The 26,851-nt window shown below is 44.8% G+C and overlaps 1 protein-coding gene across 1 annotated transcript in view; it reads right to left on the bottom strand.

Moving 5' to 3' along the window:
- Positions 1–1,279: 1,279 nt before the first annotated feature.
- SNTA1 (syntrophin alpha 1) overlaps positions 1,280–26,851 on the bottom strand; it is a 61,845-nt gene continuing 36,273 nt past the window's right edge. The window contains exons 3-8 of the mRNA XM_081866799.1: positions 12,174–12,369; positions 11,148–11,355; positions 8,194–8,324; positions 5,305–5,501; positions 4,119–4,306; positions 1,280–2,368 (exon numbers count right to left, since the gene is read on the bottom strand). Of these exons, the coding sequence (XP_081722925.1) occupies positions 2,276–2,368; positions 4,119–4,306; positions 5,305–5,501; positions 8,194–8,324; positions 11,148–11,355; positions 12,174–12,369 (1,013 nt within the window). The 3' untranslated portion in view covers positions 1,280–2,275. The remainder of the gene's footprint in view (positions 2,369–4,118; positions 4,307–5,304; positions 5,502–8,193; positions 8,325–11,147; positions 11,356–12,173; positions 12,370–26,851) is intronic.

The following is a 26,851-nucleotide window of genomic DNA, read 5'->3' as shown; positions in this document are numbered from 1 at the left end:
CATGTAAATTGCATCGTTGCATGCAGAAAACCCCAGACACGATCCCTGGTGCCACTTCCCGTTCAAAGGATCTCAGGCAGAAGAGCTGGGGGGGGGGGGAGAGAGAATGAAATCTGAGGGCCAAACTAAATAAGACAAACAATCCAGCACATAATCTCCTTTAAAAACAAAGGTGCAGTTCCGGGGGCAATTGGATTGAGATTAAAGCCCTAGTGCTTTTTTTGGCTAGCTAAGGTCTTCTGCTGCATCCACTCAGCCTGCTAGTTGCCTGTTTTGGAGCTGTGTGAAGTGGCTTGTCCCTGGGTGTACGGCTCTTCTACATGAGATGATATTCTGGACCTGTCAAAATTTCCCCTCGAATGGAGGGTGGCGGCTGAAGTACACAGGCCGCTTCATGTGTGAGCGCTTGGAGGGGCCTGGCCAGGGCACTATGGCAAAAAAAAAAAACAAAAACCCCAAAACCCCATCTGCTTTCAAATTGTGAGTGGGTTTGTGTCAACCCTACTTTCTTCTGAACCTGGTGAAAAGTCGTTTGAACTTGCATTCTGAATTCCTCAAGGCAGCATTTATTTTCAGGGTAGAGAATTCTTATTTGATGTCCTTCTGCTACAATAAATGTCCTCTCTCTTGCTTAGGACTTGCAGTGAGCAAATTCTCCCTGTTCACCTAATCGGAGTGCTGGTGAGAAGCTGGCTGGCGTTCCCTGAAATGCTTTTGGAGTGTTCTGCATTATGATGTGAACTGTTTCACGATGAGCAAGGCCACGTAGCAAGGCAGTCGCTGGCAGTAGCACCTTCTTGTCCCTCCCGCTGTTCCCTTCAGCAGAAACGAACACCTCTGAAATGTCTGCATGCGTGCAAGAAGCATAGGTTGCGTTAAGAGTCATGTAAGTGGCAAGCATCACAGCTTGTTTTGGAATGATACGTGTAAGGTATGTGTCATGCTGTGTTGGGGAGGTATACCAATTACTGAATTCCCATATCCCCCCCCCACCCCCCGCAAAAAGTTTTAAAGAAATGAATTAAGAGCAGATAAGATGAGCAAAGAGCGAAAGTAATGTAGTCAGTTTTACTGGAGCTAAACATTACTGAACAACAGGACTCTGATTAGTTGATAATAGTCATGTATACAGGAAGCAGCCAGAAAGCTATGCCAATTAAAATTAAACTGAGATGAGAAAGCCACTGTTGTGTCAAAAATTGGTAAATTTCAGGCTTGGTGGGCAACGCCAAATGTTGTTTTCAATTCAGATAGGGAAACAAACTCTGCTTTAGTCATCTTTAGTAATCTGTATTTATTTTCTCAAAAGGAAAACAAAATAATAAAGATAATTCCATGCATGATTTTGCAGCTCATAAAACTAATTGCTTCCCCCGCTCAAGAGCACCTGCAGTTAAAACATATGTCCGACAAACAAAAATGGAGGTGTCAAGAGTTAGCAAACCAATAAAGAATAAAAATCATCTTCCTGATCTTTTTCAACTCGAGCATCTCTTTTAAAATTATGGCTTCTGTAGCTTATCCCCAAAGTTTGGATAAATCGGCAAATACATGTAGCCATGTTTCAGCTTATGCCGGCTGCATGTCAGACTAATGGCTTGAGTGTTTCTCCCCCCCCCCCTTCCCAGATTATATGTGTTACAGGTAATGAAGAGATCTGGCTTAATCTACCACATTTTCAACTCAACCCTTAAGCATGTTTACTCTGGAGTAAGTCCCACTACGTCTTACTCCCACACAGATGTGCACAGCATTGCAGTCTTGAGTGTAAAATGGTCATGACAAACGCAGAGCAAACAACACTGTAAGCATCCCTTTATGGTTCATAAACTGAGCTATATAAATATAAAACCTTGATACAAACATTTTTTTTAATATATATATATATAAAATATCATCTTCAAGGCACTAATGTGATGGCAGAACTGGGTTGGTATGACATCTTCAGCAGTCTCATATTTTCCAAGCTAGTGATGGTCTTTCTTTCTTTCTTTTTCTAGGAACATCATGTGCTGATGGGCAACTTTACAGGAGCATTTTTATTGCATGGGCTGTCCATCCTGGGACTTGCGTGCCAAGGCAGTTGCCTGTCCGTGAGTTTCCATCAGTTGCCTGGGAAGTCTACTGGCTTCCTTTGGCTTTCGATGCATGACAACCTTTGTCCTTGTTCCAGTCTGTTATGGCGTTCTTAAAAATGTGCTTTGGCCATGAAGGCATAGCCGTAGTGCATAGATCACATGGAGTCTTGCCACTCTCCAGATTCTGCCCTGTGTCCCTATGCCAGCAACCCCAGCCGGGTCACTTTGGCAGAGAGGAATGAGTGGATGATGAAGACAATGGTTTTGGGGCAGGAATGAAGATCTAGTTGCTGCAATGAAGGAAGAACATAGACAGTGATGAGGGGCTGGTTCAGAGCATTTCACCATTCTACATTCCCTAGAAAATCTGATTCTTTGTTACAGCTGGCTGTGCAACAAAGAAGCAATGACTTCAGAAAGTAGAAGAACTGGGCAAGTACATTAATCATCCATTGCAGAACCCTCTAGAGAAAAAGTGGCTGCACCTAGCATTTCAGACCATAGGCTGCTATGGTCTCTTCTCCATCGCAGGAGAAGAAAATTCAGGATAGATCAGGGATCACAGTGGATGCCTCATCCAAACACTGGGTTGTGTCGATTAAGTTTTATTCAAAGTAGACCCACTGAAATTAATGGACCTAATTTAGTCATGCTTATTAATTTCAATGGGATTGCTCTGACTAGAAATAGCATTGGATATAACCCATAATAAAGAGTGCAGCACTGGGAGATAAGTGAATGTGCTATAGGAACAACCTGCCACTGGTGCAAGGAAGATAATAATAATTTAAGACCAAGGACATTGACTTATGTGTGATTCTTGCCCATGCTGGTCTTCTCCAAGACTCTGCATACTGTGCAAAATTTCATGAAGAGGATAAAAACCCTAAACTCTAACTCTGTACTTGTGATATATTATGCAAATTAAGTTGTTTGCATACACTTCCTCGCTTTGCATAATTTATTCTACTGCCTTGTTTTTTGTTTATTTTTACCAAAACTGAAATAGCAGAAACTGCCACGTCCTGGCACTTTCCTGCCCCAAAAGCAAGACCAAACAAACCCATGAATGACAATTATCTGCTTAGTCCAAACATATCACTTCCAAAAACCAAGCATACGCACAGGGAATTCTGCCACCCTGGGCTGCCACGCTGACCCTCAGCAGCCTTCTGAAAGGCCGGTAGGGCCATGGGCTTTGCCCATTTGAGTTTAAAATGATGAGTTCAAAGTCCAGGACAACACATATGCCTTTCAGGGCCTGAAAACTGCATTCAAGCAAAGCCCAATTTGCTCTCCTAAGATGGCAAGCCCTGTTTACCACTGCGCTGAGTCTGGACTGTAGCTCGATGGTAGAACATCTGCCTTACATGTAGAAGGTCTAAGGTTCAATCCTTGACCTCTCCAGGAGAGGTTGGGAGAGACCCATCTGAAACCTTGGAGCAGGCGCTGCCAGTCAGTGTGGACAATACTAAGAGAGATGGACCAATGTTCTCACTTGGTTCAAGGCAGCCTCTTCTGACTTGAAAGCAGGGCTGGGGAACTTGGGGCCTTCCAGATGTTGGACTCCTAACTCCCATTAGCCCAAGCCAACATAAGCAAAGGTCATGAATAATGAGAGTTGTGGTCCAGCAACATCTGGAGAGATGAGGTTCCCCATCTCTGCTCTAAAGCAAGAGGACCCTGCTCTATTCCTCTGAGCCATGCTCTTCTGTCATGTTGCCTCTACTTAAGACTTGTGCCACAGAAACAACCTCTGTGAGTGGTTCCGGCCACTTATTACCCTGTCACTTCTTTCCCTAAATTCTAAATGCTCATTCTAAAGCCTTGGTTCCCCCTGTGAGCTTCTGCGATGTGCAAATAATGGCAATGATTAGTATCAACAGTTTCCCATCAGCCGCTGTTTGGGCAACCCTTAGCCAGCTCCAGGAAATACCCCAAGGACACAATACAACGGGTTCTGCTTCCTACATATTACATCTCACTTGCTTCCCTGAAAACTCATTGGAAGAGCAAAGAAAGGCAAGAAAGGGAACTCACAATCTCTCCTTCTGAGCTGCCAAAGTCCAAGTAAAGCATCTTGGCCCCGTCGTCTGAGGACATCTGTAGCCTCTCAAAAGGCTGCTGCAGCAGAATGACTTTGGTGAGGCCTGGCTCCAGGGTGGAGATGGTGAAACCCTTCTCAATGTGAATGGACAATGTGCAGTCTCTCCCGTTCCATGTGCATGCTGGGGACGGGAGGTGGAGAAAGAGAAAAGCCTGCATTGAACTTGGCATTGAACTTTGCTTTCTAGAGAATGGACTGATGCTGAGGCACAGAAACCTACTGCAGGTTCTTGCTGGCCATAGGTAAAAAAGGTAAAGGACCCCTGGACGGTTAAGTCCAATCAAAGGAGACTATGGGATTGTGGTGCTCATCTCACTTTCAGGCCAAGAGAGCTGGCATTTGTCCACAGACAGCTTTCTGGGTCATGTGGCCAGCATGACTAAACCGCTTCTGGTGCAACAGAACACTGTGATGGAAACCAGAGCGCATGAAAATGCTGTTTACCTTCCCACCGCAGCAGTACCTATTTATCTACTTGCACTGGTATGCTTTCAAACTGCCAGGTTGGCAGGAGCTGGGACAGAGCAATGGGAGCTCAACCCATCTCAGGGATTTGAACCACCGACCTGATCAACAAGCCCAAGAGGCTCTGTGGTTTAGACAACAGCACCACCCACATCCCTTGCTGGCTATAATCATTTGGGAGTAGCATATAGAGAGACCAGAAAGTGCCCCCCCCAGCTCTTCATAATCAAGGCAAAGATCTGTCATCTAAGCTACTCTCCCGTTATTCAAGGGTAAATAAACTATCCAGCAGATAGTTCACATATGGTGAGCTTAGAAGTGGCAGTAATGCTGGGATAACTGAAGAAGCGTGCATGCACATGAAAGCGCATACCAATAACTAATTTAGTTGGTCTCTAAGGTGCTACTGGAAGGAATTTTTTTATTTTGCTGGGATAACAGTCTCCTATCCTAACCCAGTTTACCCAGTCATGCCTTGGGGTGCTGGACTAAAGAGTAGGTTCTCTCCAAAGAACCCCTGGTTCTAGGTCAGTCTACAATGCAGGACTGGCAAGTTGGAGAACCCCCCCCCCCAAGCAAATGGGCCCATGGACTCATTCCCGTTCCTTGGAAAGCCTCAAGTCCCCATGTGCGAAGCTCCGCCTGCTTCCTGACCTGTCGACACTTCCTGGACACACTCAGCAGCGTTGTGGCAACCATCTACCAGCATCCTTGTCCACGTGGCCAGGTCCCGGTGTGTCTCCACGCTAAACAGGTGCGTCTCTATGCCTTTCTTGGTTCCGGTCCGCAAAGCAAACGAGAGCTCTGAGTCGTAGAGGAGAGAACCCTTGGATGGGCCAGAATGCACAAGCCTGTAGGGATTGGGTCAGAAAGGGCCTTTCAGCGCAACAAACTCTTTCCATGGTCAGATTACCAGTTATCCAATACTGCAGCCTGGGACTAGGCCAATGTACAGCGAGCCATCGAGTGTGCATTTTATGAGACACAGCAGAAGTCTAAATATACCAAGAGGTCGTGTGGTAGCTTGAAGTCCAATACATTTTATTGTCCCAAAGGCTAATGCAAAGGTGGGAAACCCATCAGCCTCCAGGTGTTGTTAGACTACAACTCCCATCATCTCTGATGTTAGTTATGGTGTCTGGTGCTGGTGGGAGCTGAAGTCAGTGCCAATTAGCTGAGTGGGGGTAACTCCAAGCTTGGCTGGACACTTCAAAGGAAAAACTGGCAACTTGACTTTCTAGTGAGATCAGGGGATTTGTCAGATGGGTGGACCCCTCCTAGGTGTCAAAATGGACCACAGAAGGGTGGAGGATTCCAGGTTCTGCATCCGCACCCTTGCATTAAAGGCACAGGACAAAGCTTCATCCCATACTGAGTCTGGAAGCCCAAATCCAGATTTCCCCATAGGAATTCTTACATGCATGTTTGCTTTCAAGCTGCTGCATTATAACCTGGGGTGCTTGTTCAACGCCTGCATTACCTGCAACTGTATACTGTCAATATCCTGTCAGCTCATGGACTTGTGCTGGATTACAGGGCTGCTTCACATGTGGCACTTTTTTAAGATACGCATGCAAGAGGTTTTTGTGTGCGCATCTTGAAGGCAAGTGGGATTGGCCCTCTATTAAATGTACACTCGGTGGCAAAGCCTCACTATTATTTTGGTTTCTTGTTCTGTCACTAGAACAGTTGTGTGACATAATGGCCACTAGAGGTCACCCTAATAACATCTGTAACTCAGCTGCACCATCAACGGCCCAGAAACACCATCCGTGGAGCAAAGTATATTTTCTGAAACCCATCCCTCTCTCCCTCTCCCTCTCTCCCTCCACCCCCTCTTACACACACACACACACACACACACACACACACACACACACACAGGCCTATTTAAAAAAGGCAAAATCCTTTAATATATTTCTGCTGACTGGTAATTTGTATTTCAGACCCTAAACACAAGGGGGCAGCAGAACCATAGAAATGCTTCAAACAGAAGGAACACCCAATCTCCAGTTTCTTAAACTTCATTTTTTTAAATCCAACCAAACCATTCCATGAGTGATGGCTGCATATTATTTTTGGTATACAAACGCATACAAACAATTCTTCAGATGGAACCACATGGTAGGACAGAGCCCAGACCCTTCTCCCCAAGTAAGATCACTCATATATTCTTCACTTTGACTAACATACACAAACTCAGATTAGAGAGTTCTACTAAGCAAGAGTAAGGAAACTTTCTGACAAGGAAAGAGGACTTGACAGAGGGAGTCAGTCCACAAATGGCAAAGGGAGATAAACCAAGAGTCACTAGCCAGGCACCAGGATGACTTTTATTGTTGTTAGCCGCCCTGAGCCCGGCTTCGGCTGGGGAGGGCTGTATATAAATAAAAATTTATTATTATTATTATTCACTTTTTAGCTGTATCATTCCTAGGCTGCATTCACACCTCAGTTTGTTCCATTTCCCCGACGTTTCCCTAACTGTTGATTTCTGCACTATATTTGAGTTTTTCATACGACACAAAAGCCATCAAGAAAACGAATGGAATGTAGCACATGTTTGCTGCTCATTTTTGCGTTATTTGATTATGGGGGGTGGAATTGAAGCCCCCTTAACTTGGGAAATCATGGGGGTAATCAAGGGAGGGGGTATTCATTTGGTTTTGTTTCCATTCCATAGCTTGTGTTTTCTAGATTGTATTTTTATGTTGCAAACCGCCCTGAGATGAAGGGTGGTATACAAATTAATAATAGCACTAATAAATAAGTAAAGTGACAAATTTTGGGGTGGTATGTTAGCATACAGTTCTTTCCTGCTGCTTTCATGAGGGAATCTATAGGGGGACAGAAGCACACATGTGTGGGAAGGGATGAAATTTAGCACAGTAATATTGGTCAAAAAGCCACAGTTCCATTAACCCAACATGTACTGCAGCATGGGCGGAACATCAGAAAACAGGACAGAAGCACAAGCATTATCAGCAGGAAAACTAACACAATTTTGCCCTGGTCTGAATGCACCCCTAAAATGTTTGAAGTGCTCCCCTAATGTTTTGGTCCACCATCAGCTCCAGACAGCATGGTCAATGCTCAGGGATGAGGAGAACACCAGGTTGGGGATGGGATGGCATGTGGCAACTTGGGAAGGAAAGGACAACCCCGTTAAATGGAGATGTTTTCAAAATGCTGGAATTAGTACAGCCTTTATATGACTGCTTGCTCCTGAATCCATCCATAAGAAATGGGAAGGGACCACTCTTTTAACCATCATAACCAAGTGAAGAGAAGATTGTTTGCTGCATCCAAGCTCTCTCTTCACTGCGGAGCTCTATTTGTAGCAACACAGTCCAAGCGGTGACAGAGAGAGGACCAGAGACTACGCAAGAGAAAGAGGGTATCAAGTTAAAGAGGATGACATCCCTGGAGCCAGGACTGTGTAACCCAGCTACTCAGTAAGAAGCTTTTACAAACTCCAGCAAATCGAGTTCGAAACAGGAAAGCAGAGCAGCACGCATGTTCCAAAACTGCGGCTTGCATTACCTGGTGGCGATGAGAGGGAAACTGTGCGTTGGCTTATTCAGGGCCTCTCTGCTTTGCGGAAGGCTGCTATAGAAGAGAAGTTCCTTCTCAGTGAGGAGGGCCAGGATATTCTTCGTCCCATCACCGGGGAGCTGGGAACAAAGTAACAGTCACAGAAGCACAGAACCGACGGAAACACTCAAATTGTCACAGCTAACAGGGGAAGAAGAAACACTATAAGCAGGGTAGATATGTTGTCCTTGGGAATATCTTAATTATGGAGCCAGTGCAGAGAAGGCCCTGTTCTGTACAGTAGCCGATTTATAACACTTGGTGGGCAGATGAGAGTCCAGAGCAAAGACGACCTCCTAAGAACTTGATGGGGGGGGGGTGTAGGAACAGTTTTGTCCAAGACATGCTAGGCTTATAGGGCAAGGGTGGGGAACCTCTGGCCCTCTAATGTTTTGGCCCCAACTCCTCAGCAGCCTCAGCCAACATGGCTAGTGGTCAGGCCTGGTGTAGTGTAAAAACATCTGGAAGGCTACAGGTTCCTCATCCATAATATAGGGCTTTACCAGAAAGATGGGTGGCCTTATCTGCTTCTGGTCTGTGCCACTTTTGCATGTTTTGACCCATAATTCCATTCTGTTTCTGTATTAATCTGTGAATTGCTAGCAAAATTGGTATGTAAATGCCTCTTTCGAATCATTTAAACTGCTGAGAACTGCATCACAAAATCCAGAGAAGGATGAAATATTGTGGGTAGCCAAGTTCCAATGTGCACATGAGTCCAAGAGGGGCAGAGGACATTTTTCATCAAGATTCATGACATTTACATTCCATGAGCATCCCTATAGACACATGGAAGCTATCAAGCAGACTCTGTAACTGACAGAACACAGTTGTCTATAGTCTTACAGTGATGTAACCCTCAAATGGAGATGGTTATATGAATATTGTTCGTATACGTTCTAGTCAGATTCAGACATTTCTACAGTGAACCACTTCTCCATGATTTCTTCCTTTCTCAGGTAACTCATGTATGCTGAAACCATACATGCAGGGCAGGTCCTATAGTTCCTTCCTTGAAGGTGGAGCAAGAAATGATCGCATGACGAAGAGCCATATAGTTGACCCAACTCAGGTGGTTTCAACTTACAGACCTTACTGGAAGAAGTCATGGGGAAGCAGCACCTGTGATGTTGTGGTAATATGTGTGGCAGACTCTTAACACCTGGGGAGGAGGAGAAAATTCAATTTCGGGAGAAAAGCGTTGGGGAAATGTGCCGGATAACAAGGACGTCGGGCAAAACCACATAACCTCTGCACAAACACATTAAAAATAAAGCTTAATGAACAACCAACGTAGAACTTCTCTGCAAACCTTGTACAAACAAATCAAGATGGATGCTTAAGAAACAGATCATCTGCAAGCAAGGGCAGAGAGGCAAGAGTTGCTCTCCCTTTTGAGAAACGTAAAAACCGGCTGTTATCCAAACCAAGGCATTCCTGGACCAATGAGCATGTTTATAAAAATGCGTAAGATCGAAGGAGACAGGAGTTTCCGCCTAAATATAAATCAGCTGTGACTTATAAAGGCCAGATGCTCAGCTGGAGCTCTAGAGAAGAGCAGCATTAAGGATCCAGTGGTGGGTGCAGTGGATTACCGTTCAGGGTTTTGATGAAGATGAGATCCTACTCTGCTGCGAACCGAGTGAGCTCAACTTGGGCGGCTAATGCAGCTCATGCAGATGCCAAGTTGGCCATAGGAAGCATTTGTTACCTAACCATCTATTTGCCATGCAACAGCCACAGTCACAAATGGGGGCCATGTGACCAGGCTGTTAAAGTGGCTGTCTGAATCCATTCAGCCACTCATCCAGCTTGATGAGATGAGAACCCTTAAGGCACTACATGGTGCACTGAAAAGTGACAGAAATACTAATCATATCAGGAAAATTATTATTAGGAAAAGCCACCTACTGATCACTAATCTCCTCTTACACATGTGGAGCAAACAAACAACTGTAAAGTAGGCTACATGGTCTGGAAAGGACGGGTGTTTTTGTTTAGCACCGACAACTAATTCAAAAATAAAAGAATGAGAGGGGGCCACTACTGATTGGTACAGGACAGGTGTCGATCAGCAGTCCATGGATACGCTTGCCATTTTTATGACAGATTATTGTTCAGGCAACGTAATCCACAGACACAAATAAGAGAGGCTTTTCTGAGGTGGGGAGGGGACTCTTGATGTATGGATGTAGGAATGACAAAAATATAATGTTATAATGAATCTCAGCTTCTTTTCATTCATTTCCTTTATTTAATTGTCCCATTTTAAGAAGAGTTCTTGTTCATTGTGAATTTTCAGTATAATATGGACTCTTTCCAGGGAGATGGGAAGCTAGGTGCCTTATACGGAGTCAGAAACCAAACCTAGAGGCATTGCAGGAGATATTGGGCACTCAGCCACCTATAGGCATCTAGTTCTCAGTGATCAGGCAAGAGGCCTGAAGAAGCTCAAATGTTCCTGTGACCAAATACAATGAATTATGCAGGATCCCAAATCAGCCCTGATAACTAACCCTATGGTCACTTAACTGGGTGTAAATTCCACTGAATTCAGTGGGGCTTACTTCTGAGTAGAGATGTATAGGATTGCCCTGTAGGTCAATAAAAATTACTTTTCCACAGATGTTTTATTAGGAATCCATTTGCACAAGTGGAATAAAATAAGAAAGAGAGCCAATTTGGACAAGTCTCCCTACTTCAAACATTATACAACTCAAACTTGGGATAGTGTGCAGACTAAGAATATGCACACACCGGCATAATCTGAGATAAGATTTGTTGGCCAAGGACTGCCTAGGGATTGCATTGCCTTCCTCAAGTTGTGTTTGGTAGCTACAGACATTTATATATATATATATCCCCATGAGCAGTGCAGTTCAAACCAAGAAGATCACCATTACCTGTTCGGTCAGCCAACCAACGTGCTTGATGTCTCTACTTCCAGCAACACTGACTCCAGACTGTGAGGTCCTCAGCTCCTCTTTGACTCTTGGCAGCAGGGCACTGATGTTGCTGTGAATGGCATTGAACCACGCCTGGGCAGACACCTCATCTTTTGCTCGAAGGAACAAGGGGATCCGTCCATCTGCTGAGCACACTTCCAGGTATCTGCATGAAGAATCTCACTTAACTTGAGAATGAAACACTTCTGGCAGCCCAGACACAAACTGTTACATGTAGTTTTGCCTAATATACATTTTTGCCAACATTGCCCCCTATTCCAGTGCATTGCAAAATTCGGAGAAGTACAAATTCCGAAGGATGAATGCATTTTGGTGCGGATATTGTTTTGAGAGGTGCAAATTTAGTGCGTTTACAAACCTTTCAATGTGGACTGAAGCAAAGTTCTGCCCTATCCCTAGTTCCAAAGCCTTCATGGGGATTGTTCTTGTCTACATGGGCTTGCAGTTTCAGGTGTATCTGCGATCAGGACTGAGTGCTCTGCCCTGTCTCTTGGTAGGTGAGGTGGAGTTGACCTGGATTTGCCATGCTATGGCTTCCAAGTCTTTGCTCTACTAATGCCTTTGCTTTGGAGACAGTGGCTCCTATATGTGGTCCTACTGAAAGCCATGGCCTTTAGGTCTCAGAGCCCAAGACATTTGCAATGCAGGGTGAACTCACAATATTATATTGATGTAATCCCACTCATTTGACACAGTTAATAGGATTGATCCAGCTCATTTTGAGAATTCAAGGCACTTTAAAATACATCTCAGTAATGTGGAGGGGTACAAAGTTGAGCATTAAAGGGGAAAAAAGGCTGTGGATACAAGCTTTCAGAAAGGCGTTCTGTACATTTTATTCCATTTTTCTGCAACCACACAGATCAGTCAAGATTACATGCCAAAGTGCAACTCTGATGTACAAATGCTTCTACAGGTGGCATAAACACCACTGAGAAAAAGTCAAGGGAATTGCGACATTACCTGTTTTCTGGATCGCTGGGGAGACATTTCCGTGATATGTAGCACATTTTTAAGGGGATGTTCTTGCCTTCCTTGAGGTCTCGTAGGGAGAGAGCAGGTGAAGCTTGCTTCTGAAAGGCTGGCGAAGAGTCCCAGCTTACAGTTGCACCAGATGAGGAATTTTTAAAATAGGGAGAGATCTCCTTCATGTATTTTACTGGAAAAGAGAAAACCAACACACAGAATGTTCAGGTGTACAATTCCAGGTACTTCTGCAACAGGTTGCTTCCAATCCTGCCACTCTCCAGTGATCTATAGTCCGGGCATCAACTAAGACAGATTTCACAGGTGCTTCCCAAAACACCCTGTGCGCCTACCATCAGCAAGGTTTCTTAAGTGAAAGATTCTTCATGAATTTTTCTTTTGGGAGCTGGAAATCTGAATGTTTTCCTTATCCAAAGTCATTCTTGAACAAGAACAGAATTTGCTCTCCTTTTAAACCACCCTATAATTATAGGCTGTGCAAGGTGAGAATGTCTTTAATGCAGGTAAGAACACAAAGAACTCTACACCTTTTCTATTTGTGGTTTGTGGTGTACCGTTGTATTGCTAGATCATCTGCAAGGGTTCTTAGCACAGAAGAGAAATCAAAATTAAAAGTAATTTCTCACCAATTTCAGGGTAGGTTAAAACAACCACAGCTTCATTTCTTGTCAAGATGAAAAACAAGACAGTAATTAGAAGAAAAAAATATCCATGCAGATAAGCTTGACATTGAGATTTATTTATTTTTAATCCATCCCTAGTGAGATCCATTTGTTTGCAATTTCTAAACACTTTTCAAAGGCAGCCCAAATGTCTAACACAATGCAGGGCAGAGTTTGAAGTGGCATCTTTACAGACATGGCAAGCAAATATGTCATTGTTCGAAGATGTGCATCAGAAAAGCTTGCAAGTGACCCTGTACCTACACAGCGAAGCTTTTACAGCTCTGCGATGGCATGGTAAATATAGACTGAGTTTCTAGCTACAGACATGGTGAGTCAATCACGCAGTGGTTTTATCACATGCCAAACAAACAAACAAGCCAAAAATTCTGCACAGATCCACTCAGCCCATATTCTCAAAATGCCAGAGTGATTATGCAAATACGCCAGATGGCAACTAAACCCAAGCCCCTTTCACTTCATGCCAAAATCAATACTTCTAGAACCTGATTGTGTTCCATGTTGCTGCCTTAAAGTCTACTGGAAACATTTTTCTATATATATATATATATATATATATATATATATATATATATATATCACCCCAGTGTTCCCTATTCTAGTTGGTGGTATACCCATAAGAACACACAGCATTCCTATTCAGCGCACCAAATGCATAAGTAACTCTGAATTTTTCAAGATCTTGCCTGCCTCAGATAAGCAGCATATTTGTGCACCAGTATTTATGTCACAAAATTTATATACCACTTCTTCACCATTAAAAAAAAAAGAACAAGATACCTCAAAGCAGTTTACAAAAATAATAAAAGAAGGAAATTTTCAGGAAAAAAGCAGTTAAAAACAACTTTTAAAACATTCAAAAATCATCAAAATAAACGCTAAGCTAAAAAACACACTAAAACACAGGTCAACAGACTACAGTGGTACCTTGGGTTAAGTACTTAATTCATTCCGAAGATCCGTTCTTAACCTGAAACTGTTCTTAACCTGAAGCACCACTTTAGCTAATGGGGCCTCTCGCTGCTGCTGCTGCGCCGCTGGAGCCCGATTTCTGTTCTTATCCTGAAGCAAAGCTCTTAACCTGAAGCACTATTTCTGGGTTAGCTGAGTCTGTAACCTGAAGCGTATGTAACCCAAGGTACCGCTGTATGTGTCTGGATAAGCTTGCCTAAGCAAAAATGTTTTTTAGCAGGGGCCAAAAAGAGTACAGTGAAGGCACCCGCCTAATGCCAACAGGCAGTGAATTCCAAAGTGTGGGTGTTGCCACACCAAAACATCCATTTATCACAAATGCAGAACAAGTATTATGCGGCGCTTGTAATGGTGCCAGTTCCTGCAGATCGAAGCAGCTGAGTGGGCACATATGGAGTAAGGCGATCTCGCAAGTAAATTGGTCCCAAGCCGTAAGGGGCCTTATATACCAATATTAACACCCTGAACTTGGCCCAGCAGCAAATCGACAACCAGCGCTGATCTCTGAGCAGAGGTGTTATATACTGACAGGTTCTCACTCCTGTCAGCAATTGTCCGGCAGCTTCTGGGGTCAAGAGCAAGGGGAGCCTCACATAGAGCGCACTGCAGTAACTGCGCACGTCCTCTATGTATTGTGATATGCCAGACAATTCCTATCTCTTCAATGCACCGTTTGTGTGCTCTATGTGCAGTGGCTGTCTAGCCTGCTCTTCCTGGTTGTGAGACAGGAAAAACCCCGGAGGAACGGACGTAGGATCCTATTTCAATGGCAACTATTTAAAACAGAGTAAGTGCTGCAGCGGATCCTTAAGTTTGGACCTCAAAGCCGAGTCCGCAGTTCTCAGCCTATCACTTTGCAATCAGCGCAACTGCTATTTAAAGCGATGAGGGGCACCGCGAAGAAACAAGGGCAGTTGGGGCAGATATCTGACAGTGCGCTAAATAGATTACTTTTTACACTTGTTCCCAATACGTCGGATAAATGTTCCCGCCTGTGCAAGCTGTTCTCCGACCGCCAGCCAACACGCAGTTCAAAGGCACCGGGATGCCAGCCAAGATTGCTCCAAGTGTGGTCTAGTGGGAGCCTCTGTCACTGCAGTGGATCAGCTCATATAAAGGAGAGAGAAATAGCTCGTGTACGCAGAGCAACACACTTCTGTTTGTATTAACTGGAAGTGGGGCAACGCGCAGCAGAAACTGGGTACTGCAGGGGAAACTGCAAGTGTAGGATCTGTGGGGGGGAAAGACGTGACACAGCGGGGATGGAAGAGTGGCAGATCATGTGAGATTTGCTCTGACATAATTCGCGGCGTGGCCTAACCCAGCCTATAATCCCTTCTCTGCCTCAGGCAGTGGAGACTACTCCATTAGAAGAAGAAGAGTTTGGATTTGATATCCCGCTTTATCACTACCTGAAGGAGTCTCAAAGCGGCTAACATTCTCCTTTCCCTTCCTCCCCCACAACAAACACTCTGTGAGGTGAGTGGGGCTGAGAGACTTCAGAGAAGTGTGACTAGCCCAAGGTCACCCAGCAGCCGCATGTGGAGGAGCGGAGACGCGAACCCGGTTCACCAGATTACGAGTCCACCGCTCTTAACCACTACACCACACTGGCTCTCCACACTGACCGCCCCCCCAACCTCAGCCACCCCCTCAACCTGTCCCCACTTGCCTGCCTTTTGCAACCAGTCCGGGGAGTGGCACTGCCTGTCGCCTTCCCCTTCCTCCATCTCAGTGCTGCATTTGAAGAACTCAGGAGGACGGGGGACAAATGTTGGTTCCCCCATCATTGGCTATGGCTCAGCCTATCATGGACCTACTGTCGGGCTCCCTGCCTTCCGCCCCACCATTTCCAAGGGGCAACAGCCACCAGGGCACTAACAATGTCCCACCTTACAAGTGCTGGAGAGGCAGCCATGCTTGTTGAATCTGTTGCAACAGAGTCAAGGGTCTTGTGGCATCTTAAAGGCTAACAAATTTTATTATGGTGTAAACCAGGCTTCCTCAAACTCAGCCCTCCAGATGTTTTGAGACTACAATTCCCATCATCCCTGGCCACTGGTCCTGCTAGCTAGGGATCATGGGAGTTGTAGCCCAAAAACATCTGGAGGGCTGAGTTTGAGGAAGCCTGGTGTAAACTAATGAAGTGGACAGTAGCCTGTGGAATAAATAATAAAACTTGTTAGCCTGTGAATTATTATTATTATTAGGCTATCAAGATAATGGGTTGCATTCAACTAAATTCTACTTAGAGCAGACTCTTTAAAATTAATGAGCTCAAGTTAGTCATGTCCATTTACTGCAATGGGTGTACCTTGAGTAGGGCTAGCATTAAAAACCACCCATTATATGAAAAGCTGTTTTGAAACGTTCAAAAGGTGCTATATAAATGATAGGTTCATGATAAAACAAAACAAATTCCTTCCAGTAGCACCTTAAAGACCAACTAAGTCAGTTCTTGGTATGAGCTTTCGTGTGCATGCACACTTCTTCAGATACACACGTGTGCATGCACACGAAAGCTCATACCAAGAACTGACTTAGTTGGTCTTTAAGGTGCTACTGGAAGGAATTTGTTTTGTTTTGACTATGGCAGACCAACACGGCTACCTATCTGTAACAGGTTCATGATAGTTAAATAGAACTATGGCTTGCCTCTGCAGCCCTGGATTTTTAAATGAGCACAACCAGCAGTCATAAGCCCAAACAGTACCTTAGATAAATGAAAAATACTTGATCCAAATCCATCAAGGAACATGGTGATGTGAAATCTGTTATTTACACACTGATCTTTTTAATCACTTTTGAGTCTTACGGTGGTGGCCATTACATTAATGGTTCAAGAGACCTCTGTTCCTTTTAATACTGCATGCATAAGACTGCACAGATGGCAGCTATTGTGCTGGCCACCCAAAGCGAGATGTGCTCAATTTTGCATGTTCCTGTGTTTTATATTTCCCAAACCTGTGCATTCAGCACTTAATGGAGTCTTTTTGCCATTGGCTTTTTTAAAATGAACCAAACTGGGAAGTGCATTAAAAAAACCCTCCAAACCTCTTAGTCCTATGCCCAATTGTGCAATTTTAAGAATGGAATCAATTGTATATATTGGTTACTAAAGCAGCAACCAAGATTCAGTCAGCCTGCCCGGAGCCTGGAATTTTGTAGTGGCACACAAACAATTCTGGAGCATCTCTCTGTAGCAAAGGGCGGCTTTAACCAAAGAACATTGTCCCTTTTTGAAGTGGTGCAGCCTTGGCCAATGACTCAAGCTTTCCGCAGATTAACCCCAAATGTTTCCATGTGTCGCTCTTTCCTTTGGAGTTGTGCAACTTCTGTATTGACTGTGCCAGCCCCATTCAATGTACTTATGGTTTAGGCTGCTGACTGTACAACAGCCAACGCTGTGGTCTGCCACAAAGGGGGGGCTGCACATTTCTCCCCTGCAAATACTAGTATGGCCTTATTCAGCATACATGCTGAAGACATTTATTAGGGGGAGTGCTGTGGGGGTAAGGCATCTGTTTTCCAGAGACCCCCACCTAAAATCCTAGAAAACCCACTTCAAGTCAGTGTTGACAGTATTGTGTCTAGATGGACCATGGTTTGAATCATTATAAGACAGCTTCCACTGTTATCTACTCCTGCCTCAGGAAATTGTACCCTTTCAGTTATGTTCACACAACAACTGTGCTGAAGCCTGACGACCTGGTGTGCCTTCTGCTTCTACCGAAACAGCCAACAAAGCAAAGAGGGCTACAAAATGGTGGTGTCTGTTCTTCAAAAAACCGAGTCTGGAACCCAATGCATCTTGGGCCATTTGTGATTCCTTATACAGTATACAATCTCTACTGGGTGATGTGCCTAATATGGAATTGCTTCTACAGTTCGCCATCAAGCACTGCTCTTCCAAAAGAGTTATATTCAGGGCTTTTTCTCAGCCAAAACTCACCTGAACTTAGTTCTGGCACCTCTCAGGTGGGCGCCATTGTAGTGATTTCCGGTACCTCTTTTTCTAGAAAAATAGCACTGGTTATATTAATTACTGGACTTTCTCCTTGAGAAAAGTAAAACTAAGGATGGTCAAGATGTGCCAGTTAGGTCAGAAATATCTGAGGATACATTCATCTGCAGCCCTCTGGCAACCAGCGCTGTGTTTCAAATCTGTCTTCTCTTACCAGGAAAGCGTCTGGGCTGGGCATGTGTCAGAAGGGGCAGCTGATCTAGGGAAAGAAGAGATGGGGATCTGGTGGCCTTCCAGATGGTGTCTGACTATGACTCCCATTAGTCCCAGCCAGCATGGTCAGTGATTATGCAAGTGCATCTGGAGAGCCATAAGTCCCCCATCCCTGAGTTAAGGCAATGCTCTGAAGGACTGCTGCTTCAGGCAACAGCAGAGGATGTGCCAACTCCTCTGTAAATTGCAAGGCTGAATTTCTTCCGCTTCTAAGTGTACAAACTTCTTGTGGGGAAAAGCAGCAGCAACAATCACCCAAAGCCTTGGCCTGTGTCCCTGTGTTCCTAAAGCAGTCGCTTTAGTCAAACGCTCTCATGTTCAGAAGCACCTTGCCAATTGTTCCTCTCCCTCTCTCAAGCTGCGTCAACCATCTATGACACACACTGGAGGATCATGCTCTAGACCGTGGCAGGTATTGTTTACCATCTCTTTTTAAAGCAGCAACATCTCTCTCTGTGTGCATCAATATACCAACTGTTTCTCTTTTAAATAGATTTTATATATATATATTTGTAAACGCATCCCTGGCCTTTTTCACCCCACAAGCTCAAGGCAGCTTACAAACACTGTTTCATAGCAAAACGATGATCGCCAAGTGTGGAAGGAAAGTAGCAGCCCAATAAAAGGAACAAGGGAGAGGTTTTGTTTATTTAGCCCTGTTGGCCTAAATCTGACAGGTGGGTGGGGGTACCCACCTATCAAAACACCTAAGGTCGCTCAAAGCCTCGACTTTTGGAACGTCAAAGCCCAGCATGGGCTATTTAAAAGCCCATTTGCAAACAGCCCTGCACAGCTCTTTAAACCTCTGGTTTTCAGAGGTTCAAAAGGCAGATCCAGCTGTTTGTAAGCCCTTTTTCAAACAGGTCTGCACTGCTCTCTGATCCTCTGAAAAAACAAAGTGGGGCAGTTTGCAAAAGGGCTTTCAAATAGCTGCACACTATACTAGAGCTGTGTGTTCCTGTTCTCAGCAGGGGAACTGGTGTCCACAGCTAAACTGGGCAGGATTCAACTTCTGCTCATTAGCTGATGAGCAGGGTTAAATCCTGCTGCTTTGGCTGCATCTGCCAGTTCCCCTGCTAGTAAGAGGCATGAATAGTTATAGCAGAACTGTGTGAGTGTGTGGAGGTGGTTGGAGGATGGATGGCGGCTAACAGACTGAGGTTGAATCCTGACAAGACAGAATTACTGTTTTGGGGAGACAGGAAGTGGGCAGGTGTGGAGGACTCCCTGGTCCTGAATGAGGTAACTGTGCTCCTGAAGGACCAGGTGCGCAGCCTGGGAGTCATTTTGGACTCACAGCTGTCCATGGAAGCACAGGTCAATTCTGTGTCCAGGGCAGCTGTTTACCAGCTCCATCTGGTACGCAGGCTGAGACCCTACCTGCCCGTGGACTGTCTCACCAGAGTGGTGCATGCTCTAGTTATCTCTTGCTTGGATTACTGCAATGCGCTCTATGTTGGGCTACCTTTGAAGATGACCCAGAAACTACAACTAATCCAGAATGCGGCAGCTAGACTGGTGACCACATAACACCGGTCTTGAAATATCTACATTGGCTCCCAGTACATTTCCGAGCGCAATTCAAAGTGTTGGTGCTGACCTTTAAAGCCCTAAACGGTCCAGTATACTTGAAGGAGCATCTCCACCCTCATCGTTCTGCCCAGACACCGAGGTCCAGTGCCAAGGGCCTTCTGGTGGTTCCCTCACTGAGAGAAGCCAAGTTACAGGAAACCAGGCAGAGGGCCTTCTCGGTAGTGGCACCCGCCCTGTGGAATGCCCTCCCACCAGATGTCAAAGAGAAAAACAACTACCAGACTTTTAGGAGACATCTGAAGGCAGCCCTGTTTAGGGAAGCTTTTAATGTTTAGCAGACCACTGTGTTTTAATATCTTGTTGGAAGCCGCCCAGAGTGGCTGGGGAAACCCAGCCAGATGGGTGGGATATAAATTATTATTATTATTATTACTAGGCATGTGTCTTCAAACATCGGGATGTTCGCCAGGGGGGTTGTCTTAATGTGCTTCAAGCTCATTTGCTCAATGAAACTCTGCTGAGTACCTGCCCCGCTCCTGCCCGCATTCCTTTGCTACCGGTGTATTTCATCTTTTGTCAGCCTTAAACCTGAGCAGCAATTACTGGCCACGTCCAGAGGCAACACTTAAATTGAAATGTATTTCATCCCAATTTGACCCTGACTGGCCCTACTTTCACCTCTGCCTCCCCCGAGTTTGACGGATGTTATTGCTGTCCACCTTTACCCTCTATCTTAGGAAACTCCTTGGGAATGTCATGCTGTACTGTTTTGTGGTTTCTTTTAAGGCACAAGGCATGAAACCTGCTGCCTAAGAGGGAAAGCAGCTGGGCACCTTTTTCCAGGCCCCTTCCACTTTCACAAAGAGCTTGACTCTGCAAGGGGAAAGACTCGGTCTCTGTGCCCAGGAAACCTGTGGCTGCTGCTTCTGGGCAGATCAAGGTCCTGCTAAAAGCACAAAGAGAAACTATCAGAAGTTTTATTAAGGATTTGTTCATTTATTCTTACATTATATCTCGCCCATTCCTCCCTAAGAAGCCCAGAGCAGCAAACACACAAATGATAAAACAGTTTTTAAAAATCTAAGAGGAGTTCCAATACAGAGGCAGCCTTTTTGTTTGGTGAAAATGAGTTAGGAGGCTTAATTGCTCTTGCTTTAAGTTTGTGTTTAGACCAGGGGCGGCAATCCTCTTAAAGCAGGCATGTCCAAAGTCCCTTTTGGGGGTCTAATTTGGCCCACCGGTCAATTAAATCCAGCCCCCATGGCAGTATATGTCCTGGGGTAAAATCCTAAAAAAAAAATCAGCAACATTGGCCGGCTCTCAAGCATGTTCACTTCATCAAACCTGGCCTTCTTTGAAAAAAGTTTGGGCACCCCTGTAGAGCCAGAGAGCCACATTCCCTCAGTGGGAATCTTCTCCCAGGTGGACCAAAGCCACACACCCCACTCCTCCCACACCCATTCAAACTCTCCATCCATCCAATTCTTTCACTTTCTTTCTCTCTTCATTTCATTTCTCCTCCCCATACTTCCCTGGCCTCTCTTAAGCACTAGCACTTTAAAGAGCACCCATTGGCACCAATGGAGGCATGTAAGAAGCCTAAGTGTGGGGAAATGGAAAAGGGTGGGATTAACCTTTCTATGAGGGACACGGGTGGCGCTGTGGGTTAAACCACAGAGCCTAGGACTTGCCGATCAGAAGGTCGGCGGTTCGAATCCCCGCGACGGGGTGAGCTCCCATTGCTCCTGCCAAACTAGCAGTTCGAAAGCACATCAAAGTGCAAGTAGATAAATAGGCACCACTCCGGCGGGAAGGTAAAGGGCGTTTCCGTGCACTGCTCTGGTTCACCAGAAGCGGCTTAGTCATACTGGCCACATGCTGACTAGCTGTACGCCAGCTCCCTCAGCCAATAAAGCGAGATGAGCGCTGCAACCCCAGAGTCGGTCATGACTGGACCTAATGGCCAGGGGTCCCTTTACCTTTTAACCCTTCTCTCCCTATCTGTGATTCTCCTCAAATAGTCCCTGAGCATGGCAATAAAATATCCTGGCGCTCCCGTGCAGCAGCCAGCTTTTACGTGGTTTTCATTGGCACCAATTGAGGCTATGCGAAAGCCTACTTGCTTTTTGATGGTGGGCGCAGGAGAGGTATCTGAGAAGCAAGGCTGCATCTGGCTCATGCATGGGCTGGAAGTTATACAAACCCACTTTTGGTAGTTTCTTCTCTTCTCCAAAAAAAGCCCCTGCATTGCATGCGATGGTCTATGGCTCCAAGCAGTAAAATATTTACTTTATTATATAGTAGAAAACAACCCTAATTATAACATCAACTTGGGAGTGTTTTGATGTGGACATTAAAAGTGGGCCACAAAGGGTTAACTCACACTGTTATTTTAGTTTTCATGGTAGCAGGTGGTTTTGATTTTGATTTTACCCCAAGGCACCCTTTCTCCCTGGGACTGCAGGAGTCTCTTCTGAGTGCATACCGTCACACAAGCCACCTTTGGGAACGACAAGCACAGGCTGACCTCACACACTTAACCAGAGAATTGAACCTTCTATAAAAGGGTAAGGGCACCGTTTGCAAAAAAGAAAAAAGCTGCTGCTGCAGGATTGAGTTTCACAACTGAAGCCTCAAATCCCAGAGCCTGGATGGGACAGGAGCTGATGGGGGGGGGGGAGGGAGTGATGGCATGGAGGAGGGATCCTCATGTTCTTTGCATCTTACTATAAATAGCAGCCCCGCTCTTTCAGACATTTGATATTTCTTCTGATTTCGTCCCAAGTCATTAATCCAGGCAGACAGCACTTGCCAGTGATGATTACAGTGCTTAGAAACTAATTGGATTTTTTAAAAAAGAAATAAATAACAATAACAGAATGGAATGGAATCAGGAGCATGTGTGAAAATTTTCAGGTTTTTTCTTCTTCCTCCAAATGGATTGCTCAACTGCTACAGAGTGACCTCAGGTTCCATTCTGCTTGTAAATCAAAGACAGCTACAGAAATATATCAGCATAAAACAGGCACATGGGGTGACAAGAGCAAGCTCTCTCTAGACAAAAGCTTATTCAGGCAGAAACAGGAGGCGCAGGTTGCACTGTAGTGTGTTTGTCACATGCCCATCAGTCCCAGCAAAACTGTGCAGGTAAGGTTTTGCAAATACAAAATGGCACAATGGCTTATCCCAGCTCTCGGCTGCATGTGCTAACATGGTATGCAAAGGATCTACAGAGGACCCCTTGGATTCTAGAATTCTAACATAATCATAGAATCATAGAATTATAGAGTTGGAAGAGACCACAAGGGCCATCGAGTTCAACCCCCTGCCAAGCAGGAATCTATGATACCGTTTCCATCAACAGCCAGCCAGATGCCACTGGAAGCTCACCAGTAAGGAATGAAGATGACAACCATCTCCTATGTTGCGATATACCTCCAAATATGGAGGCTTCATTTGGTTGCCATGACCAGTAACCATTTTCTTCTGGGAAGCTTGAAAGGTATCCCCAAATTTGCCCCAGGTATTGCTTGGCTATTATTATTGGCTATTAGGTCCATTCTTGGGAGTCAGTTTACAGGCTTTCTCGTCCACCCAGCCACCACAGACTAGGACAACCTGCGTTCAACATCTTGAAATTGTGCTGTAAGGCAAAATCACTGAAACACACAGCGTTGCCAAAAGCTGTGATAGACCAAACTGAATAGCGCTATAGATGGGAATTTCAACCTCTGTGTCTGTCACTATTTTATCAGCAAGCTCACGGCATCTCTTAAGCAGTTTCTTGCAAAGCAGGCTAGAAACTACACAAATGACAGCTCCTTAACAGGTCCCTTCCCTATCTGGTCTATGAAAACCCAAAAGCCTGGCATCCACTGGTGCTATTAAATCATGGGGCTTCCTGAAAACATCAGTGATTTAGAGTAGACTATAAAAAGCACTGCACTTTAATCATCAGTCTCTCCTGAAAGGAAGCATCATTGCTAATATTACTGATTTACTTCCTAACACCCATAGAAAAACTGTGGCATGGGGGCACATTCCTTCTTCATATTCTATCATGGACAGCCACAGCATTATGGGAAACTGAAACTATTCTGGTAAAGCTGGGTTTAGGATGTTCTCAAGGATTACTTTTATTCATCCTTCTCATCTGCTGCCAGAAGTGGGATGATATGGAAAGGGAGCACCTCAGTGGTAAAGAAGCAATGAAATGGAACGTCATCACTCAATTCCCTTAATGTACAAAAGTGATTGTTTGCTGAAGGTATGTCCGGAACTCCAGGTGTTAGTGGCCTGGGGGCTGGAACGAAAGATCCATCACTGCCAAGCTTAATGAACGCTTCTCATGTTGGGCTCTCATTTGACTCTTGAAGATTGATAGTGTGGGGGAGAGAAAGTTATGAAAGAGAGACGTTTTTATTGAAATTGCTTGGCTTCCCCCATTACACCACTAAAGAGCATAACTGGCGAACAGTTTCCTTCTGGGCCCAGTTCAAGGTTGGCCTTCAAAGCCCAAAAGACATTGGGATCTGGGTATCTGAAAGACAGCCTTCTCACAAAAACCTGCCAACTTCCAAGTCATGTGTACAGATGTGGCAGGTCCACTTTGACCTCTTCCTCAGGTGGCAGATTGAGTGGATGAAACCAATAGTGGGTCCAATAGTCAAGAAGGTGGTTTCTGCATGTACCTTAGAGGGAAACAAGTAGCACGCAGGGCTCATCAACCTGGGAAAGTAGCCCATCTAAGAGATGGAAAAGTCTAATTGCAAACCTCCACAGCCTTGCAAAGAATCTTTGGGAGAAGAAAATGTTACACAAATCCTACAAATCTGAACCCCAGGAGTGGGGTTGCTGTGGAATTGGTGCTGTTCAAGCATGAAAGTTTTCTGCATTGTCCCCATGGTGTCATCATAATAAAATGCTAGTCTTTCTTTAATTTTTTTTTTAAAAATCCACAATTATTCTTCCCAAAGAAAATCCACTAAGTAAAAAACAATCCATTCAATCCAAGTAAAAAACAATCTGGTCTCTGCAGGTGTAGAAGCTTATTAGCACATGTTTGTTAAGTTGGTATTTTGCCATGTGTTCTGTGATGTTTCGGCTGGGGGCCGCTTCTGCCTCATCACTTCTTCAGTTTGTTCCTCACCTGAGCACAACCTTGCTATTTTGTTTCCGGAGACCTAAATGATAGGACTACCACACACCACAAGGCATGTTGGAATGTAACTTACTTATGTATAAATTAAAACAATTACAGTGGTACCTCGAGTTAAGTACTTAATTTGTTCTGGAGGTCCATTCTTAACCTGAAACTGTTCTTAACCTGAAGCACCACTTTAGCTAATGGGGCCTCCTGCTGCTGCCGCGCCGCCAGAGCACGATTTCTGTTCTCATCCTGAAGCAAAGTTCTTATCCTAAAGCACTATTTCTAGGTTAGTGGAGTCTGTAACCTGAAGTGTATGTAACCTGAGGTACCACTGTATCTCAATAAAGCTCATAATAAAAGCAGTAGCAGCAAATACTTTATAAATTCATGCTGTCAAAGTTCCTCTCATCCAAAAGTCTGCTGGGAAAGGTGTCTTTCCAATGAGAAAACTGGGCTAGAATTAGTTCCGTTAAGCTTTCAGCTTATTTTGGAGACTGTAATTGCAGGACTTTTTTAAAGTTAGTACAGAGGTCTTTTGCAAAGTGTCTTTATCAGAATTTTGGTATAGCTGAATATCAGTTCTGAAGACGACTTCAGAATGAATTTTTCTTTTGTTAGGAAAAGCACAAACTAGAAATGAATGTTGACCCATCTTAACCCTCAGCCCCTTCAAGCCTCCATTTTGCTCCCAGTGAAACATGGCGGCCAGAAGCTGGCATGGTTTGCTCTTTGCACTTCCTGTGGATTTTATTTTATTTTAAGATGCACACAGTTGCAGAAATACCTGCATGCATGTCCAGATTGGAAGCATGTAGCAGAGATTGGGAGCAGGGCCAAACACAAAAACTGTGATTTAAAAAACAGTGTGTGTGGATGCCACATACCAATTACACACGGGGGGGAATTGATCTGGACCACCCATTTGTGAACATAAAGCCCCCAAGTCTAGTAGACTATTATTTCCAAAATATCAAAGTGTTGTCTTTGGGAATACTGAAATAAACTCACTGCTGACACTTCTTCTGTAGAGTGAGAGACAGTGACATCACACAGAGACTGAATTTTACTTGGGCCCACAAAATGAGACTGAATTGGCTAACATTCCTTAGAATTGTTTTGATGACTGTGATGAAGGAGGGGAAGTTTTAAAAACCAACAATCCATTGTGCTTCTCTAGTAAGACAAGCTGAACTGTGCAACAGGAAGCAAGAATGTAAACGAGATAATGCAAACGCAATACGTTATATGGCCTTAGCTGCCCCTCCACCTGGCTAGAGAATGGTACTATAACATCCTTATTTAGGACATTGGTGTGCACTTCCAAACACCTTCCTGCTCCAATACATTTATTTCCAACAGCTATGCTGCATGAAACATATAAGAGAGAGAATTGGGCATGCCAACTTGAGATGGGGAAGGGGGCTCGTAATCTGGGGAACCGGGTTTGCGTCTCTGCTCCTCCACATGCAGCTGCTGGGTGACCTTGGGCTAGTCACACTTCTCTGAAGTCTCTCAGCCCCACTCACCTCACAGAGTGTTTGTTGTGGGGGAGGAAGGGAAAGGAGAATGTTAGCCGCTTTGAGACTTCTTCGGGTAGTGATAAAGCGGGATATCAAGTCCAAACTCCCTCCTCTTCTTCTTCTTCTTCTTCTTCTTCTTCTTCTTCTTCTTCTTCTTCTTCATAAGCCCCATTGTGGTAATGAATTACTTCTTTATTAGAATGATACCCCATCTTCCCTCCACGGAGATCTAGGTGGTATACATAGCTCTCCTCACCTCTCCACATTGACTTCACAGCAAGCCTGTTGGGAAAGTTAGGGCTGAGAGATGGTGCCTGGTCCAAGGCCACCAGGGAGCTTCACAGCTGAGCCTCGTCTCCAAGTTTGTTGAGCTACTGTGTAGCATTGGGGCATAAGAATGGGCCCAGATCCGAGGAGCTCTTGGGAGCAATGGTGTGGATGAGACCAAAACACTGAGAATGACTGGAGGGAATCCAAATCCACAGAAAATAGCTTGCTTAAAAATGATCATCCTAGAACAGACAGTGCAGGGTGGTAATAATGGACTAGAGTTCATTATT

Source organism: Podarcis erhardii (genome assembly GCF_964252035.2).
Source record: "Podarcis erhardii genome assembly, chromosome: 6".
NCBI classification, from domain to species: domain Eukaryota; kingdom Metazoa; phylum Chordata; class Lepidosauria; order Squamata; family Lacertidae; genus Podarcis; species Podarcis erhardii.
Note: the sequence above shows the minus strand (reverse complement) of the source record. Positions and strands in the feature narration are given on the sequence as shown.